Source organism: Periophthalmus magnuspinnatus, chromosome 21, assembly GCF_009829125.3.
Source record: "Periophthalmus magnuspinnatus isolate fPerMag1 chromosome 21, fPerMag1.2.pri, whole genome shotgun sequence".
In the NCBI taxonomy this organism is placed as follows: Eukaryota; Metazoa; Chordata; class Actinopteri; order Gobiiformes; family Gobiidae; genus Periophthalmus; species Periophthalmus magnuspinnatus.
In genome coordinates this window covers 4,115,544-4,130,188 of record NC_047146.1, presented here as the reverse complement: position 1 = coordinate 4,130,188, position 14,645 = coordinate 4,115,544, and the positions used below count along the sequence as shown (strand labels likewise).

At 40.2% G+C, this 14,645-nt stretch overlaps 1 protein-coding gene across 1 annotated transcript in view; it reads left to right on the top strand.

The window, feature by feature from the left end:
* The window catches only part of dnah7 (dynein, axonemal, heavy chain 7), an 85,746-nt gene that overhangs the window by 54,229 nt on the left and 16,872 nt on the right, over positions 1-14,645 (top strand). Inside the window, exons 49-58 of the mRNA XM_033987157.2 lie at positions 132-265; positions 1,973-2,308; positions 2,893-3,019; positions 4,501-4,695; positions 6,814-6,906; positions 7,096-7,272; positions 7,456-7,617; positions 8,831-9,031; positions 9,843-10,004; positions 13,949-14,134. Of these exons, the coding sequence (XP_033843048.1) occupies positions 132-265; positions 1,973-2,308; positions 2,893-3,019; positions 4,501-4,695; positions 6,814-6,906; positions 7,096-7,272; positions 7,456-7,617; positions 8,831-9,031; positions 9,843-10,004; positions 13,949-14,134 (1,773 nt within the window). The remainder of the gene's footprint in view (positions 1-131; positions 266-1,972; positions 2,309-2,892; positions 3,020-4,500; positions 4,696-6,813; positions 6,907-7,095; positions 7,273-7,455; positions 7,618-8,830; positions 9,032-9,842; positions 10,005-13,948; positions 14,135-14,645) is intronic.

Genomic DNA, 14,645 nt, shown 5'->3' with positions numbered 1-14,645 from the left:
ATGTCACTGAGGCGCTATCCATGGAATGTTCCTCAGGGATCTCTTTATTGGCCAGAGGTTAAATCATTATTTTGGAGCATTTTTGGTGAAGTCTTGTAAAAATGTCCTCATGTTCCACTTGCACCCTGTAGGTGACGCTGTTGAACTTCATGATTACTCCCGAGGGAATCCAGGACCAGCTGCTCGGGATCGTCGTAGCCCGAGAGAGACCCGACCTAGAGGAACAGAAGCAGGCCCTGATCCTGCAGGGAGCTGAGAACAAGAGGTACTGCACACAACAGAGAGGGGGCGCTATCACAGGGAGCGAGGAACAAGAGGTAACTGCAGACTACAGAGAGGGGGCGCTATCACAGGGAGCGAGGAACAAGAGGTAACTGCACACTACAGAGAGGGGGCGCTATCACAGGGAGCGAGGAACAAGAGGTAACTGCTCACTACAGAGAGGGGGCGCTATCACAGGGAGCGAGGAACAAGAGGTAACTGCACGCTACAGAGAGGGGGCGCTATCACAGGGAGCGAGGAACAAGAGGTAACTGCACGCTACAGAGAGGGGGCGCTATCACAGGGAGCGAGGAACAAGAGGTAACTGCACGCTACAGAGAGGGGGCGCTATCACAGGGAGCGAGGAACAAGAGGTAACTGCACGCTACAGAGAGGGGGCGCTATCACAGGGAGCGAGGAACAAGAGGTAACTGCACGCTACAGAGAGGGGGCGCTATCACAGGGGGTGAGGAACAAGAGGTAACTGGACACTAAAGCTGAGGATGAGGAGTAGAGGAGGAGGAGAGGTGCAGTGGGGAAGGAGAGGAGCAGGAGCAGAGTCAGAGGCTTTTGGGAGCATCTCTGTATTATTCCCTGTATTTCCCATGTGACTGTGAGTGTGGCTTTCCCCTGCGGAGTTCTCACATTGGCCCTGTTTTATTCTCATCTTCAGTGTGCTCTTTTACTTTCTTTTGTAATGACCCACATTCAACGCCACAAACTATTAATCCACCACAAGCCTGCACGAAACGCGGCCCAATTACATTCTATATTTGGTTTCTGCCTGGTCCGCACATCTGGTTAAGTGCTAGCAATATATATTGATCTAAAAAGGCACTTGCTTCACCGTGCTGTAGTTTGAATTGACATATTATTGTAAAGTAAAATTACATGGAATATGAAGTGTGACTACATGCCACATAAACACAGGATATAATGATGTGATGCAGCCGCCATCTTGACACTTTTAGTTAAAAGTAAGAAAGCTAAATTAAGACCAACATACGAAAGTTACCACTACACCTTGGTATATTTTTATTTTATTCGAAACATGGATTTACTTTTATAAAAATCCATGTTTGTATATGGGTTTAATATATGTTAATTACTGATAGCTAATCATGCATTTACTGTAGATTCTTGAATATTGTAATTGATTTACAGTGATAATAATCAGAGGTGGATCGTACTCCATTTACTTGTGTACTTGTGTAACAGTACTTTTCTAGCAGAATACCTTTACTCCTACTTGTGTAAAGTGTTTATTGAAGTAACTGCACTCTTACTTGAGTAAATCTTTTGGTTACTGTTCCCTCTGTGAGTAAGTGACAAGTGAAAAAAGCTTTATGTTGACAATAGGAATGATTTGAACATTTGTGTTTCTTGCGACGCTCCTTCAGACGCTCCTTAGTTTGTCTCATTTTTGTGTTCATCCTTTAAAACTACCTGATTTTCTGCATCATTTAATGCTTTGTTCTTCAAATTATTGTAAGTTCAAATTAGAAATTAGATGTTATGTTCCGACAGTTACTCTTACTTGAGTAATTTCTTGAACTACCATTTTCTACTTCTACTTGAGTAATATTATTTTTGAAGTTAGGTTACTCTAACTTGTGTACAATTTTTGGCTAATCTATGCCTCTGATAATGATATAATGATATACTTATTGAGCTGCTCTAATAGACGAACCTGGTGTTAACTTGTTCACAGACAGCTGAAGGAGATCGAGGACAAGATCTTGGAGGTGCTGTCCTCATCTCAAGGGAACATTCTAGACGATGAAACTGCCGTGAAGATTCTATCCTGTTCCAAAGTCCTGGCCAATGAGATCTCAGAAAAGCAGAGCATCGCCGAGGTGACGGAGAAGAAGATTGACGCCACACGGATGGAGTACACGCCCATCGCAGTGCATTCGGCCATCTTGTTTTTCTCCATCGCAGACCTGGCCAACATCGAGCCTATGTACCAGTACTCCCTCACCTGGTTCATCAACCTGTTCATTGGCTCCATCGACAACTCAGAGAAGAGCGCCGACCTGGGAGAAAGGTGTGGGCAGAGATGAGAATATGATATAAAAATAAGATATAAAATTGGACAGAGGAGAGAATCATTATTTTAAGATCTGAGACTCACAAATGAGATCTACAGTTCAAATTCAGCTTGGGACAGAGGCGAGGGACAGTTTAAGTAACTTCATTCAATCAATCCAACTTTTATATTTATAAGGCGATTTTCATACAGTACAAGGTAACTCAGAGTGCTTTACAAAGTTAAAACAAACTTAAAACTCCAACACAAAACCCACAATCAACTGTCACATGCACTTCCACTGAAATGTGCACAGATGCTCTAAAATAATGAATAATGAGAGCCTTCCTTGTTCATTCAGAACTTTTGGTTCAATTCATTTTCTAATTTTGGGTTTGTTTCAAGATTTGGTAACTTTCTTTTTTTCCCCCAACTACCGGTAGTTTTCTTTAGTCGCAGTACCCTCTCCTGATTCACATTTTAATTGCAGATTTTGCAGACCACCTGCTCTGTTCTATTCATGTTTATTTTGTGTAGACCAAATACACTGCGGATTTCCATAATTTCAATTTTTTATTCAAAGTTTTTATTTTATTTTTCAGGTTGCAGATCTTAAAGGACCACTTCACTTACTCCCTGTACTTGAACGTGTGTCGCTCTCTGTTTGAAAAGGACAAGCTTCTGTTCTCCTTCTGCCTCAGCATCAACCTCCTAATGCACAACAAAATGGTACAACTTTATCAAACACAACCTCACAACAAACTGAAACAACTCCATCAAACACAACCTCACAACAAACTGAAACAACTCCATCAAACACAACCTCACAACAAACTGAAACAACTCCATCAAACACAACCTCACAACAAACTGAAACAACTCCATCAAACACAACCTCACAACAAACTGAAACAACTCCATCAAACACAACCTCACAACAAACTGAAACAACTCCATCAAACACAACCTCACAACAAACTGAAACAACTCCATCAAACACAACCTCACAACAAACTGAAACAACTCCATCAAACACAACCTCACAACAAACTAGAACAACTCCATCAAACACAACCTCACAACAAACTGAAACAACTTTATCAAACACAACCTCACAATAAACTGGAACAACTCCATCAAACACAACCTCACAACAAACTAGAACAACTCCATCAAACACAACCTCACAACAAACTGGAGTTGTCCCCTCTGTACAGCTCCACTGCGCAACATATTGCAACTTTAGCTGAGCAAATTGCAGATATTCCATTTCACTTTTTCCATTGATATTTTGCAGCTGATGTCATCAACATTCTCTTGGGGTGAAGCTATCTATAGGCACAGCTCTATCTGAAGCTTCGTTACTCAAGACAGACTTTGATCTGAGCTTTGATTTAACACAATCTGATCATAAAGAACTGAGTTAGCTGGACCTACAGTAGGTGACCTGATCTGTGCTGTTAAACAAATCCCTCTCAACTGACATTATAGACATATAACACCCAAACAGGACCATGAATGCACATTTTCATCACAGGCTCCTGAAAAAATGTTGTTTAAATCCATTTCGTTGTTTTTAGACAATCTAAAACTTATCAGGCAGTGTTTGCTAATGTGTACATCATGTCATATGCTGCCTGCTAAACATTCTGCCATAGACATATATGAAGAACGTCCCCAACGTGATGTCACTGCAAAGTATCAATACAGAGCTTAAAATGTGTTAAAATATTTAGGCAGATCTGGTCACAGTCCTCTCAGTTAAGTCCTAATCAGCTCAGAACAGCTGAACCTGGCAATATAAAATCTGTGCTTTTCATCTCAGAGGGAGGGGTTCGATCAGCCCCTAAAGCAACAGAACAGTCTTTATGTAATACCATAACAGGAGATCTATGTGTCCCATTTGTGTCGCACAGACAGAGTAATACAGGGCTGTTTGTCAGGAACATCTGTGTGAACAGCTGCTGCCTGAGTTACTGACTCACTCTATCCTCAGCCATGACTCGAGTGAGGCTGTAAAAACAAGGGCTTTGTGAACTGTTACCAGGAGCCATGAGGAGGCTATTTGTGGTACTGCATCTTTCAACAACACATTTATCCATCTACTTAGGCCTAAAGCTTTACTACAGGCAAATCCTCCCGCTAGATACTCCTGACCAGACTCATGGCTCAGATCTCAGTAGTATAATACCTGTTCTTCTGTGCTGTAGGTGGATGAGTCCGAGTGGAGATTCCTTCTCACTGGGGGTGTAGGCCTGGATAACCCTCACTCTAACCCCTGCACCTGGCTCCCAAAGACGTCCTGGGACGAGATCTGCAGACTGTCCAACATGGAGCACTTTAGAGGCCTGAGACAGGACCTGGTCCGGCTCCGCAATGAGTGGAAGAGCGTCTATGACAGTACTGTGAGTGTAACTGTAATTACATGTACTATGTAGTAGTGTACATATATACTATATACTATACTTACTTATATAGTATATACTAGAATTACTTATACACTATATACATTATATCAGGACTCCTCAACCTATAGCCCAGGAGTGGCCAGTAGCTCTTTCCATTCCAAGTAGCTCGCAAGTAGCTGAATATACATATTGTGCTGAATAACTAAAATGTGATTAATTTCATGCTTAACTTTGTGCACGAATAAATTGGTAATGGTTTATGTTTTAGAGGCATTTAAGGCATGGTGTGGCTCTTATCAACTCAATTTCAATAAAATTAGTAGCTTTATGGAATTTTTGTTTTGTAAAGGTAGCACACCGGAGGAAAAGTTTAGAGGCCCCTGCACTATATACTTATACATTATGGCTGGGTTTCAGCAATTAAAAAAAAAAAAATGCTTTTAACCATGTTCTGCTGTTATCTCCTTGTCAAAAACATACCTGGAGTTGTATTTTGCGCCATTCACAGTTGCTTCATTAATCCATGAATCTAAAGTCATCTCTGACTCTCATAAATGCTTAGTTTGCATTTTGTTAATTTAGTTGCATCACAGACAAAACTCCTGACTTCCCATAAACCATCACTGGACTCATTCTGCGGTCAAATTGAGTTCACCACGAATGCTTGGCTCTATTAACACGACATTCATGGGGAAACGGACTTCATTTGTTTACTTTCTAAATAGTAAAAGCCAAAGTTAAATCTGTCAACTGGACAAAAAGGTTGTAGTCCAGTTGACAGATTTAACTTTGGCTTTTACTATGGATCAGACCTGGATGACGGAGGACTTACACAGACTTCTCGAGAACTACAGTTACTTTCTAAATGTACATTCTTGTTGCTGACAGCAGAGGGAGTCCAGCATGAATATCTTACTGGAAATGGAGTTGAACATTAAAAAGTGTTTTACGTTCTAAAATGTGAAATACTTGGTTGAACAGTGACTAAAGGCATGTTTAAAATGGGATTAAAGCCATAAGAATGCGTAATATGTGTTCTTTAGTGTCAGTGCATGCATATTCTAAAGCACTAAAAGTAAACAGCTCTGGCCTCGTGTCTGTCAGTGTTCTGGTTTGGAGAGAGTGATCAAAGATTGGACAGTTTTTTTTAGTTTTCCTGTAAAATGAACGCCTTGTCACACGCGGCCTTTAAATTGTCACTGCTTTAAACTCTCAAACAGCGTTGTCATCTTGAATATCTCCTCCTGTTTTGTGACATCTGTCTTTGCGTGGATTAAACCATAGAAGTGTGGCCCTGTGCGTCGTCTCCTGTTTTAGACGCGTTCCATTTCTTTGTCAGTTCTGTACAATTGTGACACCAGCAGTGAACCTGTCTGTCTGATACTGTGGATGCCAGAATCAGTGCCAATTTAATCTTTCTCTCATCAAATCTCTCCACTCTCTCTGGCTTCAGCAGATGTTCAATCAGCTACGCACCAGTTTGTCCCGCGTCGCCGTGTACTTCCAATCACAGACACCTCCCTCTAATTAAACCTGCGCAGCTCCACTTGTAAAATCAGGCTTTATTTAATTCTGAGGCACACAGCTGTTCATCACACTGACATGACTGGAGGAGCAAACAAGAGAGAACCACAGGAGGGAGAGAGGGAAAGAGAAGGGAGAGAGAATGGAAAGAGAGGGAAAGGAGAGAGAGAAAGAAGGAAAGAGAGAAAGAGAAGCAACAGAGCAGGTAGAAAAGAATGGGAAAGAGAGAGAGAATGACGTACAGCTGTCTACTTCTGAACAGCCGTGGCAGTAAAAATCTGAAGTAGTTTAGAAGTTTACCGTAAATATTTGGAGGTTTGACACTGACACTCTGAGGTGCGTTCAGTCATGTGACTGAAAAGTAACAAAGGCACTTAACCTGTATAAGATAAAAGAACCTTTATTTGTACCACAAAAATTCCAAGAAATTCCAGTTCTGGTATTATAACCATCAACGGCCATCATATGTGTGTGTGTATATGTATATGTATATGTGTATATATATATATATATATATATATATATATATATATATATATATATATATATATATATATATATATATATATATATCTCCTTGTGTTCCGCCAGAGCCCTCACCAGACGCCCTTCCCTGAGGGTTGGCAGGACAAACTCAGCCAGTTCCAGCGGATGTTAGTGATCCGCTGCCTTCGCCCAGACAAGGCAAGTCTACATTTAGATTATTATACAGCACACTTCTATAACATAAGATTTATTCTAATATAAACAATAACAAAAACAGTCTAATCTACTCTAAAAGAGATGGGCCTGTGGAATCATAGAAGAAGTCGTATTCATGATTATCTATTAATTGAAATCATCATAGTTGTTTTTTAAATTTTGTATATGCAGGTGGTCCCAATGGTGCAGGAGTTTGTCACTGACTCTCTAGGCCGTCCCTTCATTGAGACTCCGCCCTTTAACCTGTCACAGGCGTTTGGAGACAGTCACTGCTGTGCTCCACTCATCTTCATCCTCTCCCCCGGGTCTGACCCCATGGCTGCGCTACTGAAGTTTGGAGACGAGAGGGTGACAGTGCCACTAACTTATTCAACTTCTAGGAGCTTTTAACCATTTTGTTATTGGGCTTGACGGCCTCTGGTTTGAGTCAATCTTACTCATTCTGTCAGATATGTGGTCAATCTGTTTGTCTGTAAAACGCAGCTGAGAGTATCTAACTGCGTTAACTGTAGATACGTGTATGTCCTGTAGGGTTTCACAGGGAACAAGCTCACCTCTCTGTCTCTGGGACAAGGCCAGGGCCCCATCGCTATGGGAATGATCTCCACCGGCATCAAAGAGGGTACGTGGGTGGTGCTTCAGAACTGCCACCTGGCCACATCCTGGATGAGCACGCTGGAACGAGTCTGTGAGGTTAGAATGTGCTACTGCTACTATGTATGTGCCCGTACTAAAGTACTGCAAATACTACTATAGGTTTATCTAGACTAAAGAACAACATGAGCATAGTGGAACGAGTCTGTGAGGTTAGAATGTACTAGTACTACCGTGATTTTCGAACTTTTCAGTGCACCTGAATATAAGCCGCTCTAGCAAAATTTTAAAAGAAAATAAATTTGTACATATATAAGCCGCACTTGAATATAAGCCACAGATTTTCATGTTGTAACCTGAGATATTTACACAAAAAGACAGTACACGGAGGGGATTTTTTTGTTTTAAGACACACTTTTTTTCAAACTGTGCCTGAAAATCAGCAGTACGCCATCAACATGGAATGAATATACCTTCAGGTTTAGAAAATAAAACAGCACCAACACGGGGCATCTGCTTTAATTTCCTCTGAGAGATTTTGTCATCTTTTTACATTGACTAAGTTCTTCCCGCTGCTGCCTCCAACATCACACCATCGATTCATTAACGCCAAGCTTACGTGCAGTGGCTCTATTTCCTTCTTTGATGCCAGATCGATTGCATTTATCTTAAAAGCTGCATCATTTGCATATCTTTGTGTCTTTTCCATGATGAGGATGTGTGCATGATGAGCAAAACGACAGTTCAAAATCAAAACTTTCCCCTGTTTCACTTTTGTTTTTACTGCTAGAAAGTGCCGCCCGGCAGCCAGTAAAAATCTATAAATTAGCAGCACTGTTGTATAGGCAACAAAGTTCAAAGTGTGTCTAAAATTTACAGTGTATATGTACCCATACTAAAGTACTACCACTAATACTACTGTACCCATACTGAAGTACTAGTACAGCTAATACTACTGTATCCATACTAAAGTACTAGGAGTACTAATACCACTATATATATATACCCACACTAAAGTACTAGTATGGTAATACTACTGTACTCTTACTAAAGTGCTATTACTGCTAATGACTATAGATGTACCAATACTAAAGTACAGTATGAGCACAATGAATTCACTATTCAAGTTTTAAAATGTTTTTAACTCCATGTGAGGGACAGAAGTGTGCTCATATCACTCACTTTTGTTTTTTGTTTGTCTAGTGCTAATCTAATGCACTACTGGACTTAGTCACACCACAGAGTTCTACTGCTGTTAAATATCAGCTACTATCAGTGGAAAGCAAGAGTCAGACCAGTTTCTCTTGTCCAGGAGCTAAATCCAGACACGACTCACCCAGACTTCCGGCTGTGGCTGACCAGTTACCCCTCGCCCACATTCCCAGTGGCAGTGCTCCAAAACGGGGTGAAGATGACCAACGAAGCCCCTAAAGGTCTACGCTCCAACATCGCACGCTCTTTCCTCATGGACCCCATCTCTGACCCCGAGTTCTTCGACAGCTCCTGTAAACCGGTACATGCTTCTCAAACCTGCAACTCAAGTTTATCAATATAGTTTAGCTATCTGTGACATGACTGGAACATACTCAGAAGAAATGATACCTCTCCTTTTTGATAGTTTATACTCATCATTTAGTGAATGTAGTTAGTGTCTCAGTGTATAAGACTGTCCTCCCTCTGAGCTTCTTTTTTTGTTTGTTTTTGTATTCAACCAAAACAAAAAAATTACAATAATTACAATAATTAAAAGAATAAACAATTATAATTAATAAAAAATAAAATAAAAAAGAATGAAGCCATGACAACAACAACAAACACAAGAAAAGACAGACAGACATGTTCAGTACCCTGAAGCCCTCCTATGAACTATGGGTTTCAGCGCAATGAAAGAAAAAAGATGTCGATCGATTAGTTGACTAAAAAGAAGGTGTGTGGCAAAAACTCTCAAAACTATTATGTATCTGACCCAAACTGCACTCACAAGACTACACCTGCACGGGAGTTCATGCAAAAACTACTATTTATACAGAAATACTCGGCTAACTCACCCACTAACTTCTCCTTTCTGCTATTGTCCCATATAAATTGTAATTATCTAATTAAAATTATTAGAAGACTAATAAAAATGTTGGTCGACTAAAATGCCATCCACCAATTAATTGACTAAAGGCCTACAGAGTTCAGATGTTCTTCTCTTCCCTCTCTAGTCTCTGTGTGCTCATTGTGGTCCTCTCCAGTCTCTATATATTCATGTTTTTGTGATCCTCCATGTTTCTCCTTCCCCCTCCTCTTCTTTTCCTGATGTCTTTCCTCTTTGGTTTCAGGCGGTGTTTAAGAAGCTGCTGTACGGCCTGTGCTTCTTCCACGCTCTGACTCAGGAGAGAAGGAAGTTTGGACCTTTGGGCTGGAACATTCCCTACGAGTTCAACGAGACCGACCTACGCATCTCTGTCCAGCAGCTGCACATGTTTTTAGAGCAGTACCAGGTCTGGCCCACAGAGTACATATGATACAATACATAAACACTAATCCTACAACAATTTAATGTGTGAATAACAATGATAAAGCCTTACACTTGTACAAAGCCTCTCAAACTACTACGCTGTAGTCATTATTCAATCACTCCACACTCTGGTGGTAAGCTACTATCGTCGCCACAGCTGCCCTGGGGCAGTGTGATGGAAGTGAGGCTACCTGCCTAAGGACATAACAATAGAACTTCGTCCAAGCAGGAATTGGTCCTCTGACCTTCGGGTTGGGGGATCACTGCTCTAACCACTGAGCCACAGTCGCTGTCACAGTCCTCCATTACGAATTAAGCAGTTCAAATCTGAATATTATATGGAGAAAAGTCCTCGCAAAAGCCTTAAAATCACAAAGAAATTATCTGCCTGAAACCCATGAATACAGGATATGTCTCATACTGAATGCCCAGTCATCAACACCAACCTCAATAAGAAATGCATCAAATGCAACAATTTACTTTAGTTAACAGGGAAACACATTTATTGTTGAGTATAAAGAAACTGGAGTCTAATAAATAAATATACAATTAAATACCCCCAATGTTTTACATTCAACCCACACTGCCTGATTATGCCCATGTTACACTTGTGGCACTGACTTTATAGTAAACCTCTCTAACTCAAAATACATGAACATGCTGATTCACATGACATTAAACTGTAATACCTGTGCCTTTCCTTGACTTTATGTAAATGCACTCTCACTGATTGAATACTTAAGTGCTGCTGCAGTCACAAATATGGTCTGTGTATTCCCCTGCAGCTCGGTACTGAGGCTGCAGGGATATGTTTCTGTAGAGTCTTGTCTCTGCACTCACCATCTGGACCCAACTCTATGGTCACACACACACGGGAACATAATCTAAGGAGGAGACACTGCAACATCTGCTCATGCCCCAACAACAGCAGCTCGAACACTCACCTGACCGAGGGGACTGCTTCAGTGTCCCTTTAATGTGTGCAATGAGAGACAGCATCCAGGCTTTTCCTTTTCTATCACCCATTCTTATCTGTCTGTCTTTATTCATCACAATTTTGATTAAATCTTACTAAAAACAAATAAATATTGCTTGCAGTATTAAAAACCTTTAAACATTGCCATTTAACTAAAAAAAATAATCAGAGTAAACTTATCCTGTTTTAGGTCAGTTAGAATTAACAAAATTATTTCTCTTTGCTAACTTGTATGTCCAAACATTTCTGTCAATAGTTACATGTTTAAAAATGTCGAGGAAGTTAAGTACCTGGGAATCATATTAGACCCTACCCTTAATTTTAAAAAACATATTAAAAAGGTTTGTAATGTCTTGAAATTCAACATCGCTAACTTCCAACATATTAGAAGCTCATTATCATTAGAAGCAGCAAAATCCTATCTCAACGCTATGATTAAATCTCACATTTTGTATTGTATCTCCTCATGGTCTCAAGCCAAAATAACAGTACTAAATCCTCTCAGATCATTGCATAATCAGGCGTTGAAAATTCTCGATAAAAAGCCCAGACGTTACCATCATTGCAACATATTGGACAAATTTAAAATATTAAGCTTTGACAACTTGATCAGGTTCTCTGATATTCGCCTGGTACATAAAATCTTGCATGATGCAGCCCCACCCCCACTAAAGAAATATGTACAGCCTCGCTCTCAACTAACAAGTCGAGTGTTAAGGTCCGTGTCTAGGGGTGACTGCAATGTTCCTATAAGAAAGTCCGCTTTCTCTCAATCTGCCTTCTCTTTTAAGGAATGGAACGGGCTTCCAGAAAATCTTAAGAACATAGCAGATTATCACAGTTTTTCAGGGGCTCTTAAAAACTGGCTGCTTGACCATCAGTCCTGCTCACACTAACAATACCAGATGGGTATTCGGTCATCAGATGTTACCCTCGTGGGTATCATCTGATGGCCACTAGATTACCAGATCATGAGTGTTATTGTACTGTTTTAGTGTCATATTACTGTCTTGTTTACATTCACAATACCAATAAGGTACAGCGCTATCAGATGCTGCCCTCGTGGGTATCATCTGATAGCGACTACACTGTATTTATTCTGATATTTGTTGTTTATGTCCTGCACTTTAATAACTTGTAGTTTGCACCATGTATAGAACATTTTGCACATTTGTATATTATCTTTTGTATTGCACTTTTCATATGTAAATTGTTTTTAATGTTTGTGACTAAGGACTACAGATGGAAATTAGCATTTTGCTAAATCTGGTGCAGCCATCTTTTTAATGCATCTGCACACTGTCCTTCAAATAAATAAAAATAAAAATAAAAATAAAAAAAATGCCAGAGTAATGAGAGAAGGATTTTTTTTTGACAATTTATCATTTCTTTCTTCAGAGTAAAAGAAAAAATTTTAATTTGTCAACTGGACAAATCCTACAACGATTTGTTCAATTGACAGATTTAAATTTCCTCTTTTGCTATGGATCAGATCTGGACAACTGAGGGATTACACAGATTCTTTCTTCAAAGTCCGAACTTTACATACATTTAATTAGTATTTGTTACCATTGTCTTTAAACTGTATGACTTGGGTCAAATGTTTTGGATATCCTTCCATAAGCTTCTCACAACAGTTGGAGGAATTTTGACCCGTTCTCCTCCTGACAGAACTGGTATAAACGAGCCAAATTTGTAGGCTGCCATACTCATACATGTCTTTTCAGGCCTTTCCATACTTTTTCAAGAGGATTGAGATCATGGCTTTGAGATGTCCTCTCCACAACATTGACTTTGTTATCCTTAAGCCACTTTGTAACCAGTTTGGCAGTATGCGTCAGGTCTTTATCCATTTGGAAGACCCATTTGCACCCAAGCTTTAACTTTCTGGCTAATGTCTTGAGATGTTGCTTCAGTATTTCCACATAATGTTCTTTCCTCATGATGCATCTATTTTGTGAAGTGCACCAGTCTGTCCTGCAGCAAAACAACCCCACGACATGACGCTGCCACCCCCGTATTTCACAGTCGGGATGGTGTTCTCAGGTTTGCAAGCTTCCCCTCTTTGTCCTCCAAACTTAATGATGCTCATTATGGCCAAACAGTTTAATTTTAGTTTCGTCAGACCACAGGACATTCAGGTTTGTCCCTGTGTGCATTTGCAAACTGTAATCTGGCTTTTTTATGTTTCTTTTGGAGTGGCCTGGCAGAGTTGCCTTTCAGCCAATGTTGGCACAGTACTTGTTTCACTGTGGATAATGACACACTTTTATCAGCTTCGGCAGCTTCACAAGGTTTTTGGGTTCTTGGGTTGATCTGCACATTTTAGACTAAAGCACGTTCATCTCCGGGGACACAGAACCTGTCTCTTTTCTGAGCGGCGTGATGGCTGGATATTCCCATGGTGTTTATACTTAAATATAATTGTTTGAACAGATGAACATGGCGCCTTTTGGCATCTGGAATTGCACCAAGGCTGAACCAGACATGCAGGTCCACAATTCTCTTCCTAATATCTTGGCTGATTTCTTTTGACTTTCCCATAATGTTATTCAAAAAAGCAGTGTGTTTCAGGTGTGCCTTCAAATACTTCCACAAGTCTGTCTCTAATTAACTCAAATGTTGTCAATAAACATATCACAAGCTTCCAAAGAAATGACATCATCATCTGGGTTTTCCAAAATAGTTTTCCTAGTCATAGTAACTTTACCTTATGTCAACTTCTGACTTTAAAGAAAGTCATGAAAAATGGTCTAAAAAAACAAACCTTCTCTCATTATTCTGGCATTTAGCAAATAGAAATAATTTCGGTAATCCTAATTGACCTAAAACAGGAAATGTTTAGCCTGATTTCATATCAGACAGTGGCAAAAAAGCATGTGTCTTTTTATATAGTGTATGTAAACTTCCAGTTTCAACTGTAAATGACCTTAAATATCTTGTTGTTGTAGGAGGTACCGTTTGACGCTCTGAGGTATCTGACTGGAGAGTGTAACTATGGAGGGCGGGTCACAGACGACTGGGACCGCCGCACACTCAGAACCATCCTGTCCATCTTCTACACCCCAGAGATGGTTCACGACCCGGGGTACAGGTTTGACCCCAGCGGACTGTACTATGCACCACCAGAGGGCGATGTGAGTCACATCATTTAAAGGACTAACCACATAACGATGTTCAGTACAAGCTGCACGCATATCTTACATATGATTGATAATAATATGTAGCCAATCTGTGCCATGGACCACCACCAATCATTTACGCACACACCACTTATAATATAATAAAATACAATTTCATACTATGACCTGTATTGGTGCAGGAGGGGGGTAAAAAAAATGATTGTGGAAATCTTGTGGATGAGCAATATATCGTCCTTTGCTTTAGTATCAGGATATATCATGATGTATTTTGGCTTGCATATCGTGATATGTATCATATCACCAGATTAAAGGCAAAGCAGAATGTTGCACTTACGTGGCCATAAGAATTGATAAATTAGCCCTACAGGTTTAAAGAGTGGATATTATGCAAAGTGGATTTTTTGGAACTTTCTACTATGCTCTAACTTTATTTGAGTAATCTAGTGATCTCTCCAGGTGCTCTTTGAACCATCCTTATGGGTAGTAAGAGCCTGTCCAATGCTCT